A 20,209-nucleotide genomic window follows, 5' to 3' on the forward strand; every position below is an offset into this window, starting at 1 on the left:
AACATTATCCTTTTAGTGCGGAGAGTGTAAGAGAGGAAAGTTTGAATTCGGGGAACAGGCTAGCGCGGGACAACAGACACAAGCGCGGTGCTGAGCAGGCCACGTCTCCTTCTTGGTAGGTGAGTCGACGCGGGCCACAGTCCACCTCTTGGACACGTGCCGCGTTCTGCGCTCCGAGGCGTGGTTACATGTCAGCCTCCACAGGGAGTGCGTCGAGCTATAGCACGTGAGGGACCGGAATCAGTGGCGGGGACGGCAGCTCTTCCTTCGGCAGTTTCGCCTCGCTTCGCGGACTACGCAACTCCTCTGGCATCGTCTGCTGTTTCTGATGCCCGAAGAGGACCGCAGGGACTATCAAGGTCAGCATACGAGTAGCTGTGCTCAGCGCCGCCTTTGTGTCTTATCTCCTGCTGTCCCGTCCTAGCGCTGTAGCCACATTTCCGCACAGCGTTTCATCAAACGGCCCCACAGAGCACATAGCTCGGCAGGTATCCGTTTATCTCCCGGCTACGGGTAACGTGCTAGAAGTGATGGCTGAAACTTGCGAACGAAGGTGCATGTACCTAGTACTTCTTCCAGTAACACTATATACGGGCGAAATGAGAGAGACGACCAGGGATCCACGTCTTTCTCGGAGACAGACCAGAAACGTTTTCTGGTTTTAGCCCAAGCGCGTACATGCCAGGGTGGATGGCTAATATGTATAATGGCATGTGGCAATATGATAAAGTGACTAAAAGCATATTGTTCTTTATTACACGGAGTAAGTGAGACTACATTTTTCATTGAAACTGAATAGTTATCTCAGGCAGTTATCTCAAACCATCAAGTCTATTTATACCAGCACTGTGCTCTAACCAGACAGTAATAGCACACGGTATATAATGAACTATAGGTTCATCTTAAAGGGTCATGAGCCACTCCTCGGGCTTGGTGAAGAAACACATCCTGCGAAAAGCAGACACTTTTTTATGAACAGCTCAGCTAGAGTCTCGCAGTCGTGCGCGGTTCTCGGGCGCTTTCCTTTCATACAGAGCTCACTCTCTTCAGAGCTACCGGCGCGTGCTGTTTGGCGTCGAACAACAGACAGCGTGCTATTGGCCAATAGCAGACATAAATCAAGAGCGGCGTTTGGATCAGATGCGCCTCTTTCCACGGGGCGCCGTCCCGTGACGGCGCCGCGCTCCATAGACACTTCAGGCGCCAATTATGATGGACTGTCTGAAAATGCGTCAAACTCACGCAACATAATTCTAAGGCACTCGATATCAGATTCCAAGGAAATGAGATATGTTCTTTAGTGCGTTTCAATAATTAATCACAATTAGCATGCAGTTATATATCTAATTATTCTGCAATCAGTCAAGCTTCATTCTTGCATAAAAAGAACCTAGTGTTAGGCTCAAAATGAATGCCCAGTTTGTTTTTTGGTTGTGTTCGTTTCGAGCACAGAAAAATAATAATCTTGACGTCGGTCCTAGAACGCGACGCGGCACGTCGAACAATCGTCGAACATGGTAGTGTCTCCAGCGAAGTGATCCTCTGCAGCAATACGCAGCACAATGAAGTTGAGTGAGCGCTAGATGTCCACTCGGGAAGCCTGTGCAAATGTGCACGTACACAGCGTTTCAAGCCATCTGAAGAAACATGCGGTGCGCGACGCGCCTTCACACTTGATGCGTACAATTGTACTCATTGCCGTTGAAGGGGATAGTCTGCTAACATTGCACAGTAGCAATACTAGTGAGCCAGGATTCACAACGGGCGAGAGGAAACGCGCGCTTAAGGTCATGACGCGCGCTGACGTAACTTATTTCCCCCGTGCCATCCCTGCCTGTGTAGCTTCCAGCGCGCTCGCCGGGACGAGAGAAGAGAGAAAGCGCTCAAAGCGTGCGACAAATCTCTGTAACTCCACTCGTTATTGACGGATTCGAGAAATTTTTGCGGCAATCGATTCTTGAGGTAAACCTATAAGTACTTGGAAAAGTGGTTCAGGACCCCATTAATTTCTTCATTATAGATCCGGTTGACAATCCGCTTAGATAACCATCTCTGTGCCTGAAGTCTATAGTTTATTTCCTCGTCCATGGTGGACACGAAACCTCATGTGCTGTGCTAAAACAATTTTTATTAAACGTATAGAGTATAGAGTATATTGTTTGCCAGCAAGGAACTGGTATGTATCATAGCTTTGCGAGAGAAACGCTTCCAGCGAACATGAGGCGTGCTCGTACCATGGAGGAGCACTCAAAATCAAGTGCGTCGTGACGATCCACTCACGTCCAACGGGTTTTACGCGCGTGCCCTACCCTTACCATACTGTACCAAAAAACGCTCCCCATGGCTTCTTTGAAAAAAAAAAAAACGCATGAGTTGCGACATCGAGCTGTGACAGCAAGATGCATTAGACTTCAACTTGCCCTCGCGACGTCGCATTGTTAGCAGTCATTTAAGGGCATTGAAACTATCTGGAATCCTAGCAAACACGCTGGAATCAGTGCGACAGCTTTCAGTGGATAGATACCTGAAGTAGTTCCGGAAATAACATAGTATTAACGGCAGTGTATAATGAGCACAACGTTTTTTTTTTAACACGAAAGTGTTTTATGCCGCGGTCCACCAAGAGTGTAGTGACGTACTTTCGTCACGGATATGACGTTAATAAAATTAACGCTAACAGATGAGAAAGAAAAAATTGTAGGAAAAAGTTCCCCCGTCGGGAATCAAACCTACGACTTCTTGGCCCGCGACGACAAGAGCCGGGCGCTCTATCGACGAAGCTACAGAGGCAGTACACGAATATTCACAAACGCGCCTTATATCTCTCACCATTCTCTCTTGGACTGTGCTCTCTGTTGGCGGGGCTAGGCGGGCGGGGCGGTGCCGCCGTCTGTAAGCGATGAAGTGAAGTAATGCGGCATGATACTTATTAGCGTCTGTAGAGAACGATTCGGCGACGAGGCAGTTAAAGCATGGCCTCCGAGCTTGGGCGCCGGAGCGCAATCTCGGAGGCCATGGTTAAAGCGTCTCGATACCAGCGAAAAACACTGGCCGCGCTAGCATCGGGAAGCCGCCCTAGACGCAGTTGCGTTGTTTGACTTTCGCTTCGTGTTAGCGTGTGACGGCTCGTTGTCGGAGTAGTGCAGATTCCACGTGCCCCAACGGTGTTTTGCTGCCGACTGCTTCGAGTGCGATAGCACCGACTTATTAATAAAACTGCTGCAGTCAGAGCTGTAGAAAAGCAACGATATCGATGGGAGAATGTAGTGCCTTGGCGGAGCGAGACAGAGGCCAGCGGGACGTCGAACGCCTGCGCGCTTTCGCGGCTCAAGCGACGAACCTCTGCTTCCCGTGTTGCTGAAGCACAGTGTGGTAGTGTATGCATGAGCACAGGTACAGTGTACTCTAGCACAGGCGTAGGTTACCCTATTACTTGGGAGCGCGTACCGTGACGTTTCTCTCTTTAATTGACGCCGCTTTGAAGAAGTGCATATCGAGTACCAGTGTTTATTATGTGCTTGTTGATGTCATCTTTGCGCGGTTATTCACGATACGTTGTGTCCAGGTGTATGTTAAAAACGTCAGCTACCACAACGGTTAAATCATGATCACGGGCTTTAGTCGTCGCGGTGGAGATGATGTTGATGATGTGTCGACGCAGGTGCATTCACGTCAAACGGTGCTTATAGACGTCAGACTCTGGAGTGGATGGATGGATGGATGCTATGAGCGTCCCCTTTGTAACGGGGCGGTGACATGTCTGCCACCAGGCTCGAAGAAAAAAAAAAAGAAAAAAAAAGCTACCTTGTTTCATGTTGGCCTAATACCTTATCTACATTGATTAAATCTATGTTATTATACCAAAAAAATATAAATTCACGGTCTATCTCTCTGCCTCTTAAGGCAGAATGCCCTTATTTTTCCCCCATTATTTATTTTTGTTCTTTATCTCTACTTTTCTGCCACCAATACTCTAACCGTCTCTTACTTATTTCTATCGCGGACGTGTTCAGCTTTCCATTGTTGTCCCTAAAACCCAAGGCTTCATGTAGACTCGTGCCCACACGTATACCTGGGTGAATATCGCCACATTCAATCAGTACATGTTCCATCGTTTCCTTAGTTCCCCCGCAGCATGTACATTGTTCTTTTTCGTTACTGAATCTCGCTTTATAACTACGCGTTCTAAGGCAGCCCGACCTTGCTTCAAACAGTAAAGCGCTTCCCCTTGAATTATCATAAAACCTTTCCCTCCTTATTTCGTTTTTTCCTTTTCGGTAGTTACTCAGAGCCGGCTTCTTTTCCATCGCTGCCATCCAATAAGTCCTCTCCGCCTCTCTGACCTTCCGCTTAATGCTCCTTGTTGCCATATCGCCCGCACTGCTAGCGGCATATTTACTAGTGAGCCTCCTAGTTCTTTTTCTCCACTGCGTGTCAACGCTTTTTCTATACAAATACCTGAAAACCTTCTCTGCCCATCTACTCTTCTTCATTTTCCTCAGCCTCTCTTCGAATCTCATTTTGCTCTGAGCTTCCTGCACTTCAAAGCCTGTCCATCCCATATCACCCTTTACAGCCTCATTTGTCGTCTTCCCGTGAGCGCCCAACGCGAGGCGGCCCACCGTCCTTTGATTTACATCCATTCCTGATTGTACCACTGACTTCATGCACACCACTGAGTTCCCAAACGTAAGCCCCGGGACCATCACACCCTTCCACAGCCCTCGAAGCACCTCGTACCTATTGTACCCCCATAAAGCTCTGTGCTTCATAATTGCAGCATTCCTCTTTCCCTTTGCTACCGATGCTTTCTCTTGTACCACCATATATCTATCCCCCTCATTTACCCATAGTCCGAGGTACTTGTACTCCCTTACCCTCGGTATTTTTGGCCTTGTATACAGACCGCATGGTCTTCGTGATCACTGAATACCATCAATCCGCATTTTGTTGCACTAAATCCTAGTCCTAGAGCCTCACATTCCCTTCCGCATATATCTGGCAGTCGCTGTATATCATCTTGACTGTCCGCAAATAAGACAATATCATCAGCATAAAATAGACCTGGAAGCTTCTGCTCAACCATCGTGCCGACCTGTTTGTGTGACAAATTAAATCCAATGTTGCTACCTTCTAGCGCTTTTTCCATCCTCACCATGTACAGCATGAATAACAGCGGGGACAAAGGACATCCCTGTCTCAGCCCCTTGCTAATTTGAACGCTGTCCTTGCTACTTATTCCTTCCCATTCTATACAAGCTGTATTTTCTCGGTATATTTCCCTCAAAAGCTGTATACAGTCGTCACCTATGCCCACTGCTTTCAGTATATCCCACAAAATTTCCTGATTAACGTTGTCATACGCCCCGGTAATATCTAGATAAGCTACGTATAAGGGCCTGTCTTCTATTTTCGATATTTCTATACACTGGGTAAGAACAAACAGATTATCGTCTAACCGCCTGTCGATTCGAAACCCATTCTGAAGTTCTCTCAAAATATCATTTTGTTCTACCCACGCTTCTATTTTTAATTTTACTGCCTGCATCGCCAACCTGTATAGCACCGATGTAATGGTTAGCGGTCTATACGAGCGAATGTTATCCTTTTCTCCCCTGCCTTTATAGATTAAGTTCATTCTACTTTTTCGCCAACTGTCTGGTATTTCCCTCTCCTGTAAGCACTTTTCTACGGCTTTCAGCAGTGCTTCTTTAGTGTTATGTCCGAGTTCGTTAATGAGGCTGACGGGAACCCCATCTAAGCCCGGTGTAGTGCGCTTAGGAATTTTTCCTTCGGCTTTCTTCCAATTGAAATTCTCTGGTACTACATCTTCGTCGGTTGCACCAGTTTAAAAGCTCCGCCGGAGAGGCGGTCCGCGTGGCGGTCGTGAGAACTAGTGGCGCTGCAGTCACGTCTAGCTCCCGCGGCTGGCGCTTGTTGTGATCGGCGCCGCCGATGTACGAGCGCACGTGGGTTACAGCGTCGTCTGCGCTTTGTTAGCTCGTCATTTTTGCCACTGTTCTTGACCAGGCTTAGCGTCTTGTACGAAGACACATGCATGATGTACGAAGCGTAACGAGGGCGAACAGATTCTCGGTGCAGTATGCCGACTTGCTTTGCGCCTGGCTGCAAGAGCGGCTACCGCAACGACGACTCCGCTTCACGACACTTCTTCGAACCTCCAAAAGACCCTACTTTGCATCGCAAAGGTACAAAGGTTACTGCGAAATGCAAGGTCTGTGACGTTCAGTTTGAGAGTGACGACATTGTAAAAGCACTATCGTCGTGTCGTTGCGGGACAAGAAGTTTTGATCCCACGTGGAAAGTGGGAACTCGCGCCCGGTGCCGTGCCGCGCTTGTTCCCAGCACTTCCACCCCATATTTCAAAGCCAAAATGTTCGGGACCAAGGCGCAAATCCCCCCAAAAACGCACGGCGTCCCGCGAAAGCCCAATGCCCAGTTTGGAGGAGCCGCCAGAAATAGAACAGCAAAAACGAAAGGCACGCGATTACCTATTATACGCTACCGAGACTGAGAGTTGCATCACACTGACATTCGATCAGTTGTCAGCTGTCGCTATGCCTTCAAAGCAGTGGATTTTCGAGAGATTTTACGACGAGGTATCAAACAAGATGTGCGGAATATTTTACACTCGCCGGCTCGGGAACAGGCTGCTCAGCGCAAAACTTGACACGGTACACATAGAAAAGACGAGGACCAGCACTGGTCCTCGTCTTTTCTATGTGTACCATGTCAAATTTGTTGCGCTGAGCAGTTTAATAACTGAATACCAACTAGCCCAATCTCACACTTTGCTTCGGGAACGGAGACTTACTTGTGCAAAAGATAATTGTAGTTGACGAGCAGTTTAACTGCATATAGTGAACGGCTACAGCACGAAACGCAAACGGCTGTCGTACAGTGTAAGAAGTTTTGCGGGCATAGAAAATCCGCTCAGTGAAGTTGAAAAACTGAAGTTGTGTGTAGGAGTCAATGCTGACGACTCTTCTAGCGACAGAGTCTGTTCGGGCGGTCTGTTCGAATTGTTTAAGGCACCGTAGAAGGATGCGACGTAGAAAGATGAGACACCGAAAATACAACTATCCGCTGAAAAAATTGCTCAGAGACGTGTATTCGATGTAATCGCACAGTGAGATTTCATTTACAGAGCTCTCGTAAAATTTTTCGATTTTGGGTCAGTATCCCTTTAACCGTCGCGAAAACGTGTCTTGTAAACATTGCAAAGCACTGGTGATGTTTTTCGAGAAAGTTTTTTTAAATAAATTGTAGACAACATCATAGGCGTGCGCAGGGTTCCCCATCGGGGGGGGGGGGGGGGGGGTGGAGGCGAAGGTTCATCGCAGCGCCCCCCCCCCACTCTACTAAGTCAATGTATGGGGCAGATTTTGCGCCCCCCCCCTCTTATGTGACAAGAAGGGTCAATGGTACGGGGCAGATTTAGCGCCCCCCTTCTTAGGTGATTAGGGGGGGCGCCCCCCCCCTGCCCCCCCCCCCCCCCCCTGTGCGCACGCCTATGGACACCATAAGCACTATTCTTCTAGAACGTTTTTGTATCTCGTGTAAGTACGCTTCTTTGTAAACTATAAAGGCTTTTACAAACGTGTTGGGTTGTTCTTGGTCTACATAACACAGCAGCGGCTAAAATTGTGGTGGTAGTTATAAAAATTACGCTGAAAACCCCCATTCGCTTAGAAACTCCTATGCTTGGAAGTTAAGCGCAATGTAGACAGCTCAAATATAGACTGAACATCGATTTTTAGCCAATCAGTGAACAACGCACGCGGGCTAATGCATACAGACGACCTTATGCATATCCACCTAAGTATCCACCTAACTAGTGCAATAATAAAGTTACCGCGCAGTTGCCGCGAGACACTTATGCTGTGGCAGCAGGCGACGCGCCGATAGTGGCGCAAGACGGAACTGCAGCGCCGCTAGTTCTCGCGACCGCCGTTCGGACCACCCTCCTCCGCTGGCGGAGATACGGAGCTTTGAAACCGAGTTTGTTCTAGTACGTTGGGTTGCACTTCTTTGCGTACTTTTACTCACCGGGGGAATCCCCTGGGCGACCTTTTTAAACGAATCAGCTGTTATCTTTCGGATGTAACCTAGCGCTTCATACCCTTCCAATTGATTTCCTCCTTCATCTACCATATGTTGTTGCATTGTGACAGACTTCCTACCCAGCGCTTTTAGGTGGCTCCAAAATATCCTAGGCGCCGCCTTCTTCTTTTCGCGAATCTCTGTCATCCAGCGTTCACTTTCACCTTTAATTTTTGCCTCGACTAATTTCTGCACATTGGATTTTCGCTCTAAATATATTTCCCATATTTGGTTGACTTCATCCTGTGGCCGCTTCTCCTTTTTTGCTTGTCTGTGCTTCCGTGATGCCTCACGTCGCTTCTCGATCGCCTCCTGGATTTCTTTGTTCCACCAACTTTTTGGCTTTCTCTTTCCTTTCCGACAAATAGTTTTCTTCTCTTTTTCCATTTCTTTTGTGATTATATGTAGCAGCTCACTATACTTCCAGTCTTTACCTGGTAGTTCGTCTACTTTTTCCTCGACTCTTGCGGCTATATTTGTTATTTGTTTGTCATTTGCTGCCAAACTTTGATTCTATGTCCTTATTATCAGTTTTATATCCCATTTGTAATATTATGCGTTTATGATCACTACCCAAGCTGTTAATGCCTTCCTCGTCTATTCTCATCTCTCTAAGTTTGTGATATATTCCTTCTGTCATGAGACAATAATCAATGCTCGATTGCCGGTTTCCGACTTCCCACGTGATCTGTCCCTCACACTTAGGTCCCACGTTAACTATCTCAAGACTATGTTGCTCGCAGAGATCTAGCAATAACTTGCCATTGGTGTCTGAATATCCGTCGAGGTCATGAATGTGAGCGTTCATGTCCCCTAGAAGGATTATTTCGGCATCATGACCAAATTCTTTAATATCGGTGCTTATGCATTTCACTATCTCCAGATTCTTTTCTCTGCAGTTATTCCCCGTCCACAAGTAAGCTACACCTAGCCACGTTTTCTTTCCACCTACTGTGCCCGAAACCCACATGTGCTCTGAACACGTTTGTTTCACTCTATCCAATTTTGTTCTGCTATGGATTAGCATTCCAACACCCCCACCTCTCCTTTCTGATGTGATCCTGTTACATCCTTCCCAAATATAATTGTCAATATGTGGTGGCTCTTCCAAGTCTCTAAGGTGTGTTTCTGTAACCGCATAAACACCTATCTGTTCCTTGCTTAACTGCTCCTCAATTTCTAACCATTTTGCCTTTTCTCTGCCACCCTGCATGTTTATGTAACTAATTGCAACACGCGCCTTCTCCCTTCTTTTACATTTTCTCTGGTTTTTCGCTATACTGCCTGTCAAAGAGTCCCCCTGGTTGTTTTCCTCATTACAAGCTACCCTGGGCACCGAAGAGCCCGCGTGCCCCCCAAAAAAGCTACTGTGCGTCCTGCCAGTCGCCAGCCCACCTCATGACCAAGCCTCTTATCGAAGTGAATTCTGTCTCTTTGGAAACCGCCCCACCTGTGCACCTCCCTGTTTATATCCACTACCTCGAAGCCCTTCTCTCGACTAATTCGCCATATCTCTTTGTTTGCGTCGACAACCGCTCTTTGCAAGTTGATATTCCTCACTGGTACTTCCGGTATTGTGCATACCACTATCTGCACCTGAGGGGAAATGGCGCGCATGTCATCGACCCCTTTCGCCAATGTGGTCGCTAGTTCGGCTGATTCTTCATTCAAGACGTCGTTTAGACCTCCCGCGATTATCACGAGGTTACGTCCATTAGCCTTAGTTGCGAGTTTTGCGCTAGCTTGTCTCATCACTGATCCCAGCCTATGTCCCGGGAGCGTATTATGATTTCCTGGCGCGGCAGCGCACGCGAGAGAGAAAAAAGAGAGAGCGAGGAGGACGCCAGCGGCCCCTCGACGAGCGCTTGCGCGCTATTGGCTCTTCTCTTGGGGTCACGTGGCTGGGCTGGCGAGCATGTTTCCGCACGCACGGAGGAGTGTTTAGGGACTATACACGCGCTATCCGCACACCCGCTCCGCACGTGGCGGGTCACCTGCCGCCCGCAAACGGAGGAGGAAAAACCGGTACCCCGTGTGCGACGATTGGCATCTTTCCGGTTTTTCCTCCTCCCTTTTGCGGGCGGCAGGTGTCCCGCCACGTGCGGAGCGGGTTTGCGGATAGCGCGTGTATAGTCCCTTACGGCTGTTCCATCGTTCGGAAGCACCCCTCGCCACGCCGAGACGCCGCAGATACGCGCGCCGAGGGCACCGAGGGCGCCTGCAAGCGGGTTTTCGGTAGTTTCGATGGGCAACGTGGTTCCGAGTGTCAACGTAAAGTGCCTCCGCGTCGACCTGTGCACGGACGGCGACGCACACGAGTGGATCGCCAGCTACAGTAGGAAAACCAACACGACATGGATCGTCGACAGGGAAACCCGAAATCCAAATAGGCAAGTTCACGTGTTCGTTTCTTTTATAAGTGGCGAATAGGCCCAGTCTAATAATAACATTTGATGATATCGACGCCAATCGAGGAAATGCTAAATGCGAAAGCGCTGAATGCTCGCTCATCGTATCGAAAGGCGCGACGCTGTGTTTTGGACTGAATGCTGCAATGATATTGTGCACTAAAGCCGCAGCTGCAGCATGGAAATGCCGCTGCTGAAGTCCGCGAAACTGTCAACGACTGGTACGGTTAGTGTACTTGAAAGGTTGTTATGAACTGAAACCAAGAGGCCTCTGTTTTCACTGTGAATTTTGGTGATATTGTGTGATTATTTTCCATTTTTGGAAAGCCATGCCTAAAATAGCCGCGTCCATTGAACCATGCTTAACTGCAGAAGATTTTATCACTAACTTTTCCTATTTGCGGCCCTGTCGCACGTTTGGCTCGTTCAAAAGTTTGAGTGGCAGATAGGATCGCGACGCAAGCAACACACTGCTGAAGCATTAACCTCCCTAGCATACGGCCATGCAGGCCCGTAGCCAGGAATTTTTTTCGGGGTGCGCCCACTTGCTGAAAACTTTGACTATTTGAGCAAACGTCTATTTCCGTTATTTATTTTCGGTAAAACACCATATATCATAAAATTGGGGGGGGGGGGGGGGGGGCGGGCCCCCCGCCCGCCCCCTTCCCTGGCTACGGGCCTGCGGCCATGTAATGTTTGCATTTTCGATAGTCCATTTTCGCGTGTTTACGCCCCCATTTAACATTTCTACATGTCACTGTACGTCCTAGACCACGCGGTCACCCTTAGCGTCGCGCCTTTCGATACGATGAGCGAGCATTTAGCTCTTTCGCATTTAGCATTTTCGCAATCGGCGTCGATATCATCAAATGTTATTATTAGACTGGCCTATTCACCACTTGTAGAAGAAACGAACACGTGAACTTACCTCTTTGGATTTCGGGTTTCCCTGTCGACGATCCATGTCGTGTTGGTTTTCCTACTGTAGCTGGCGATCCACTCGTGTGCGTCGCCGTCGGTGCACAGGTCGACGCGGAGGCACTTCACGTTTGATGGGCAGTTAGAACTTGGGTTTAACTCACGCGTGAACGTCCGCGTGCTCATCGAAACCTGTTCGATGTTACATGGGCTATGAGATCTGGCATTTATTTCGCACGTAGGCGTACTCGTGTCCAACATGTCACTCGGAAGCACGTTTATTGAAACCCGCTCAACGTGAGATGGGCAAGCGGAACTCGGAACAGGCGCGCGTACTTGAGCGTCCGCCATGTGCGTGGCGCGAATCTGGCGCGTGGCTGGCGTCAACGTTACTAGAACAAACTCAGTTTAAAAGCTCCGCCGGAGAGGCGGTCCGCGTGGCGGTTGTGAGAACTAGCGGCGCTGCAGTCACGTCTAGCTCCCGCGGCTGGCGCTTGTTGTGATCTGCGCCGCCGATGTACGAGCGCACGTGGGTTACAGCGTCGTCTGCGCTTTGTTAGCTCGTCATTATTGCGACTGTTCTTGACCAGGCTTAGCGTCTTGTACGAAGACACGTGCATGATGTACGAAGCGTAACGAGGGCGAACAGATTCACAGTGCGATATGCCGACTTGCTTTGCGCCGGGCTGCAAGAGCGGCTACCGCAACGACGACTCCGCTTCATGACGCTTCTTCGGACCTCCAAAAGGTCCTACGCCATTCAAGCTTCGCATCGCAAAGATAGAAAGCTTACTGCAAAATACAAGGTCTGTGACGTTCATTTTGAGAGTGACGACATTGTAAAGCACTATCGTCGTGTCGTTGCGGGACAAGAAGTTTCGATCCCACGTGGAAAGTGGGAAATCGCGCCCGGTGCCGTGCCGCGCTTGTTCCCAGCACTTCCACACCAGATTTCCAAGCCAAAATGTTCGGGGTTTAGGCGCAAATCCCCCCCCCCCCAAAAAAAAAAAAAAAAACGCACGGCGTCCCGCGAAAGCCCAGTGCCCAGTTTGGAGAAGCCGCCAGAAATAGAACAGCAAAACGAAAGGCAGGCGATTACCTATATACGCCCCCGAGACTGAGAGTTGCATCACACTGACATTCGATCAGTTGTCAGCTGTCGCTATGCCTTCAAAGTAGTAGATTTTCGAGAGATTTTACGACGAGGTATCGAACAAGATGTGCGGAATATTTTACACTCGCCGGCTCGGGAACGGGCTGCTCAGCGCAAAAATTTGACATGGTACACAAAAAAAAGACGAGGACCAGCGCTGGTCCTCGTCTTTTCTATGTGTGCCGTGTCAAATTTTTTGCGCTGAGCAGTTTAATAATGGAATACCAACTAGCCCAATCCCACACTTTGCTTCGGGAACGGAGACTTACTTGCCCCGCCACGGTGGTCTAGTGGTTATGGCGCTCGACTGCTGACCCGAAGGTCGCGGGATCGAATCCCGGCCACGGCGGCTGCATTTTCGATGGAGGCGAAAATGTCTGAGGCCCGTGTACTTAGATTTAGGTGCACGTTAAAGAACCCCCAGGTGGTCAAAATTTCCGGAGCCCTCCACTACGGCGTCTCTCATAATCAAATGGTGGTTTTGGGACGTTAAACCCCAGATATTATTATTATTATTACGGAGACTTACTTGTGCAAAAAATAGTTGTAGTTGACGAGCAGTTTAACTGCGTAGTGAACGGCTACAGCACGAAACGCAAACCGCTGTCGTACAGTGTAAAAAGTGCTGCGGGCATGGAACATCTGCTCGGTGAAGTTGAAAAACTGAAGTTGAATACTGACGACTCTTCTAGCGACAGAGTATGCGCGAATAACTGCTCGGTGCTCACAGCACGGCCGATCTGTTCGAATTGTTTAAGGCACCGTAGAATGATGCGACGTAGAAAGATGAGACACCGAAAATACAACAATCCGCTGAAAAAATTGCTCAGAGACGACATCTATTCCACGTAATCGCACACTGAGATTTCATTTACCGAGTTCTCGTAAAATTTTCCGATTTTGGGTCAGTATCCCTTTAACCGTCGCGAAAACGTGTCTTGCAAACATTGCAAAGCATTGGTGACTGCAGAAGGGTTTCTTGAAGGGCCAGTTGGTACATGATGCTGAGGGGAACAGCGCAAAAAACGGGACGGAGAAACGTTTCGTGTGCTCAATCTTTCTTCGTCCCGTTTTTTGCGCTGTTCCCCTCAGCATTGGTGATGTTTTTCGAGAAAGTTTTTTTCAATAAATTGTAGAAACATGAGTACAGTTCTTTAGAACGTTTCTGTATCTCGAGTAAGTACGCTTCTTTGTACACTATAAAGGCTTTCACAAACGTGTTGGGTTGTTCTTGGTCTAGATAAGACGGCAGCGGCTAAAATTGTGGTGGTAGTTATAAAAATTACGCTGAAAACCCTCATTCGCTTAGAAACTCCTAGGCTTGGAAGTTAAGCGCAATGTAGACAGCTCAAATATAGTCGCAGGGTCGTGACGTCGACGAAGGCAGCAGTCAGCAGTTCCGAGATGAAACTATTTATTTGGCCGAACTTGTGGCCGGGAAACTGAAAGTCAAACTACAGCAATACACTAATAGCGGAGAACACAGCGTCGACCGTCGATCAACTGACAAGCGGTCAAGCGCGTCGGCTTTTATACAGGCGCTATCGAACTTTCCAGCGATATCGCTGGTGAAGTTGCCGCGCAGTTGCTCGCGGCAACTGCGCGGCGGACTGCAGCGTGGCAGCAGACGACGCGCCGATAGTGGCGCAAGACGGAACTGCAGCGCCGCTAGTTCTCGCGACCGCCGTTCGGACCGCCCTCCTCCGCTGGCGGAGATACGGAGCTTTGAAACTGAGTTTGTTCTAGTAACGTTGGCTGGCGTGGCTAGGAGGAGGGTGCTTCCGTACGATGGAACAGCCGTAAACACTACTCCGTGCGTGCGTGCGTTCGTAAACGCTCTCGCGTGCCCAGCCACGTGACCCTAAGAGGAGAACCAATAGCGCGCAAGCGGTCGCGGAGGGGCCGCTGGCGTCCTCCTCGCTCTCTGTTTTTTCTCTCTCGCGTGCGCTGCCGCGCCAGGAAATCATAATACGCGTCCCGGGAACTTCCCTATTAAAACTCGTTTGTCGCCTCTCACCCTTTCCTTGACTGCTTCTTCGCATCCACGGCCACCTGGATCGGGGCGCGCGGCGGTGTTCGCATCCACGGCCGGGCTAGACCGCACGCGCGCGCGCGTGCGGTCTAGCCCGGCCGTGTCGCATCTAACTAAATTCGAGTCCCCGGCGATGTGTGGCGCCACCTGTCGGAGAAGTATTGAGTAGTGCATAGACCGACTCTCTCGCACAGTTTGCTATGGGACCAGGTGCAACTAGCGAGTGCGAAACAACGATTGAGCTTAATATCGCGTGTGTTTGCGCATTTAGCACTCAGAACGAGAGCTGTGAATTGCTCTCCGCTAGTCGGACGCGCCACCGAGCCGTCGTGAAATGCTTGCTGGATCACTCGCCTGAACGACGGCGAAAACAGCAGCAGACGAGAGCCCTCCGCACGCTACGAAGAAACTCCGCAAAAGACGCACTGCTGCGTTGTGAATTGCCACGGACGTAAAAGACTGAATAACAACGTTAAGTTTTACCGATTTCCATAGTTGTCGTACGAAGAAGAAAAGGCGATACGGGCCGTTGCGAGCGTTGTTGGGTAAGCGAAGTATCCGCGTTCTCCACAGCCGGTGGCATGAATGTGTGGCTCTGCTGTTGTTTTGCGTAGCCCTGATGCAAAACCGTGGTAACCTTGACTATGAAGCTCAGCAGAGGCTCTCACCGCCGTGCTTGTCGTGTAACACTCTAGCTGCTCGAGCAGCTAGAGGCAGACTGGAGACGCGTGATACGCACACCGCGACGAGTTGGTCGTCACAACACAGCATCGCGGACGTATGTACGTTTGAAGGCTCAGAGTTCTGGTTTACTAGCTGACACCACGTGCGTCATACAAGTAAATCGCAGAATGTTGGTCGTGACCGCCTTCAGGTTTGTTTCGCCCGTGTCCTCCGCGGTTGCCGTAGCTATCTCGGAGGCCACGCTTTTGCCTTTGGTTGTACCCCGCGAAAGTGGACACGCACGTATCCCCATTTGCAGTACATACAAACGGAAGACGACCATCAAGTGACCATTTGAGGATGCGTAATAAAACACTCCAATGCACAGGAAGCGAGAGATGAATTGGTTGTACCCCGCGAAAGTGGACACGCACGTATCCCCATTTGCAGTACATACAAACGGAAGACGACCATCAAGTGACCATTTGAGGATGCGTAATAAAACACTCCAATGCACAGGAAGCGAGAGATGAATTAAGGGAGAATGCAACTGAAAAGGCGAAAATCGCCGGAGCCATTCGCCCCTGATGAACCGAGTTTTGTACCACTGATCGTAAGATGCATAGCTAAGTAAATTGATCGTGTATGTAGGCACTTTATCGCTGTGGCATACGTATATACCCGATTTTAACGCATTTAGGCTCTAGAGAACGGGTGTCGGAGGGCTTGCCTCGAACTCGGTGTCGTGCGATGCTCGCTTGTACTTGCGAGTTGCAGCGCGCGGGAATAACTAAAACTTATTTGCATTGTAGTCGCAGTTCGCTTTGATCAGCTTCCTTTGTTTCTGAAGCGTGGATTGGCAGAAGAAGCTTTCCAGGTCCTTGATTTTCAGGAAACCGCGCCTCGACACCAACGAAAGAGGAGGGTACGTTATATTGCGGCCTATGCACATTCGCTTGCGGGCGGCTCTCTTTGCACTACCAAGTTAGTGCCAGGGCAACGATGAGGGCGCCGGTGGCGGTGTTTTTCGCAGCGCCGCCTGGGCAGAGTCTGACGTCTATATATAGCTGCCAAACATCCATAGACGTTGTACAAACTCTCGCATATTACTACACAATAAGCACTACTTCTGTGAAGACACCGTTTCACTTTCGTGTTATACCGATTCCTGTGACAGAGGGATCAGCCATGTTTTTCTTTCCTCCCCCCAATTCCCCTCGACTTATCAGTTCCCCTCAGCTGGAGCACGCATGATAGCAGCGCTCTCTCCGTCCTAACAGTTTCATAAATTTTCTTCCTTACGCGGAGCGAATATATAATTTATCGTCACGAGCAAAACCAATGCTACTCACGCAACTGGCAAACCGGACAACAGCTTGCATCTATGGGCCGTTCGTCGCTCTGGCTGTAACGCTGGTGTAACGTATCGCGGCAAAAGAGCGCGGAGCGGGGAAATCCGCAGGGAACTATAAAGCGATGTGTTGTGCGAGATAGTGTACCTCCTACTACATGCAGCAGGGTAAAGTTAGTTCACGGTAGAGTTACGTACAGATTGGCAGTGATTTCCCACAGTTCATAAAGTGTTTCAGTGTCTCTATTTGCCCGCATAGAAAAGCAAGACCAACTGTCTCCCCTTGATCCGCAGGGTGCAATATGACTTACGTCAGCAGGACGGCCAAGTTATGCGATCGCAATTTGGAGAATGCAAGGGAGGCGGCCCAGATTGTGAACGACGACGCGTATCCGCACAGTCCAAGTCAAGGATGGCAGATGGTTTGCAGGTACGCTGCAGCCTTTCACTGCGAGATCACGTCGCGACTAGTGCCTCTACGGAATTAAAAACAGTGAAAGATGGCCATATAATAGGGGGCTCGGCACAACGCATGCCATGCCTTAACACCAGGGCGGCCAACCAGGAAATCGCATTCATGAGTGCACATGTAAAGAAACGCTATATTAGATCGGTTCATTCAGTAAATATTTATTTATTCATTCTATTCAACCTCAATGGTCGTGCCACTCTATGCAGAGCGTTATAAGTGCATTGCGTAAACGGCCTAGCTATCTGTGCTGGAATAATAAGAGCCATTGAGATCTAATTTGGTGAGAACGTACATCACGATACAGTTCATTTGTTACCGGAGTTAGTGGTCAGGGGCGTAGCCAGAAATTTTTTTCGGGGGGGGGGGGGGGTTTCAACCGTACTTTATGTATGTTCGTGTGTGTGTTTGTATGTGTGCGTGTATATATACGCAAGCAAAACTGAAAAATTTCGGGGGGGGGGGGGGTTTGAACCCCCCAATTCCCCCCCCCCCCTTGGCTACGCCCCTGTTAGTGGTATGTGGGCGAAGTACGCCTATTGCTACAAATTCCCTAATCAATTGTTTAAATATTTATTGCTTAGTCTATTGCATAAATTTTAAAAAATACATTCTATGTTTACATGCCAATACCCCCAGCTGATCATAAGGCACGATGTAGTTCGGGGGCTCCAGATTAATGTTGAGCATCTGGGATTCATTAAAGTGCACCCTAAAATTTAGTACACTAGCGTTTTTGCATTCGGCTGGGACGGCACGATACCAGGGCTAAGGGATCGCAGATTCACTTGCTAAGTTGACGTCTTCTTATATCTTTGCTTTAACGCGGCCACGACACCTACTTTTCGGTCTTAAATTACCAACTGCATCTTAAAGGGACACTAAAGCGAAATAATGAATCGGCTTAGAATAATAAATTATACTCTGAGGACTCTAATGTCGTTAATTTTGCCATGATAGATTTATTAATAGAGGAGAAAATCAAGTTCAAACTTTCATTTATAAATTTCGCGCCGAAATCTCCCCGCGTGACGTCACGATTTCAAAACGTATTTATCGTATTTTGCCGCCATTGGCTCAACAAAATTTCCCCAAACTTAGTATGTTGTGTCTATGGCCTCCTCAGAGGACAATGTACTTCATTTTTACCAATTAGGAACTATGTACATGTGACGTCACGGCGAATGGTGCGGAAACTTCAAGGTGGCGTCGCCGCCCACATTTTCTTTTCGCGCGTTTTCTCGCTTACTAAGCGCCTTCTCGCAGCAAGCGTGGTGTTTTTGGTATCGTGAAAGAGTAGTTTACTAATATGAGAAAAATCGTTTCGTTTTTAGTGTTTCTTTAAAGCATAAAACCAGTTCGAGGGCAAAGCCAAGCGATGTGACTGAGATCGCTGTCGCTGAACTCTCTCCCTTACAAATAAAGAAAAGGATTACGCCAAACAGCCTTTGATGAAAGGATGAGCTATGTCGTAGACAAAGTTATCAAGTTTATATTATGGTAGCCCACACAGCGCAAGACAACGTAATTTTGTGCTTCCGCCAGACGTTCCACCAAAAATATACTGTTACGCTTTCGTATTAGAAAGCGGTACTAATAACATTTATTTGCACGAAAATTAAGTAAACATGCACACGGATTGCGGAACATAATAGAGCGTCGTGCATCTAATGTATGGATGAAATGCCGGTGAGGGAAATGATGAGGAGTTTTCTCGACAGAAACGAGTGGCTAGAAGAAGGAGCGAAGTGCAATATTTCCGTTGAACTAGAATGGTATACTTAGATGACGCAAGGAGCCCCTAATATTTTAATTTCATTTCTAGAGTTCAATATACACTCGTCCACGAGCTTGATCAAGTACCTGACAGGTGCGGAGTTATACTGACACGTAGCGCGCAGCCATGGGCGTAGCCAGAAATTTTTGTCGGGGGGGTTCAACTATACTTTATGTACGTTTGTGCGTGCGTTTGCATGTGCGCATGTATATATACGCAAGCAAAACTGAAAATTTTCAACCATACTTTATGTACGTTTGTGCGTGCGTTTGCATGTGCGCATGTATATATACGCAAGCAAAACTGAAAATTTTCGGGGGGCCCCTGCGCGCAGCCCATGCCACAGAGCTTTTCTCAGGGCCGTAACTAAGGGGGGGTTGAGGGGGTTCTGACACCCCCCGAAATTTTTTCATGCTGTAACTTTTCGGGTGATACTACAATACTTGCACGCCTTTGCAGCGACCACCAGTTGCCAAAGTTAGCCGTTCTACGCAGAAACACCCCCCGAAAAAAATTCCTGGGTACGGCCATGGCTTTTCTTATCGAAGCCCGAATGAAATTTCTTGCCCTTTACCATGTAGCGGAGGCAGAGGATGTCATGCGGCATTATCTATCTCGCAGACTGGTAAAGGAGTACAGGTTCTGCATGAGCGAGCTCCTTGCCGGCTGCCACAACATCGATGAAGAGGTCAACCACAAGATGATGGTGAACGTGCGCGCCGAAGGTCTTCACTTCTGCTTCGCCGGCGGCGCCCGGTGCGCAGCCACAGCACCGTTGGCTATCGCGCTCGCACCCGTGGCACTATGGGCCCGCGCAGCGCAGCGCCCGTGACCTATATTGACCACCGATCTCCGCGAGGACTTGGATGTACTAGTCACTGCGTGAAATCCTGGCAAGGAAACGCGCGAGCGTTGTCCAGAGAGCAATTAGCGACAGCCTTCTACGCTTTGTTGAAGAAAGCGAGCAAAAATAATGCACGTAGACAGCTGCGTTCAAAGTCCCTTGTTTTTCCATTTACTTACTTGAATAGTTTATGCTTGCTCAAATTACAAAAGTACAAAAAAAAAACGCATTTGAACGTTTCGATCGCACTTTACTATGAGTGATCTCAGACGTATGACAACTATTCCATATACCCTTCAGGTAGAATTAGTAGCGGCGCGCACACAAGATTTCTGTCGAGGGGGAGGGGAGAAGGAAGCAGCACCTTGAATATGCCATTTCCTTGCTTCAGCTGAAGGAATCGAAGAACGAATAAAATGCCATATTATACGACGGACGATATGATGCCGTTTATTTCTTCAACATTTTTT

General features: G+C 48.7%; 1 protein-coding gene across 1 annotated transcript; it reads left to right on the top strand.

Moving 5' to 3' along the window:
- Positions 1-125: 125 nt before the first annotated feature.
- On the top strand, positions 126-19,840 carry LOC119387962 (uncharacterized). Its single transcript, XM_037655556.2, has 3 exons — positions 126-359; positions 16,944-17,079; positions 19,517-19,840. The coding sequence occupies exons 1-3, from the start codon at positions 329-331 to the stop codon at positions 19,725-19,727; spliced, it is 378 nt and encodes a 125-aa protein (XP_037511484.1). The 5' UTR covers positions 126-328; the 3' UTR covers positions 19,728-19,840.
- Positions 19,841-20,209: the final 369 nt, after the last annotated feature.

The sequence above is a fragment of the Rhipicephalus sanguineus genome, chromosome 1 (genome assembly GCF_013339695.2).
Source record: "Rhipicephalus sanguineus isolate Rsan-2018 chromosome 1, BIME_Rsan_1.4, whole genome shotgun sequence".
Classification (NCBI taxonomy): Eukaryota; Metazoa; Arthropoda; class Arachnida; order Ixodida; family Ixodidae; genus Rhipicephalus; species Rhipicephalus sanguineus.

Coding starts and splice junctions, on each gene's coding strand:
- LOC119387962 (XM_037655556.2), top strand. CDS start 329: ATGCCCGAAGAGGACCGCAGGGACTATCAAG. Junction 360..16,943: donor GGACCGCAGGGACTATCAAG/GTCAGCATACGA, acceptor CTTGATCCGCAG/GGTGCAATATGACTTACGTC. Junction 17,080..19,516: donor GGATGGCAGATGGTTTGCAG/GTACGCTGCAGC, acceptor TCTATCTCGCAG/ACTGGTAAAGGAGTACAGGT.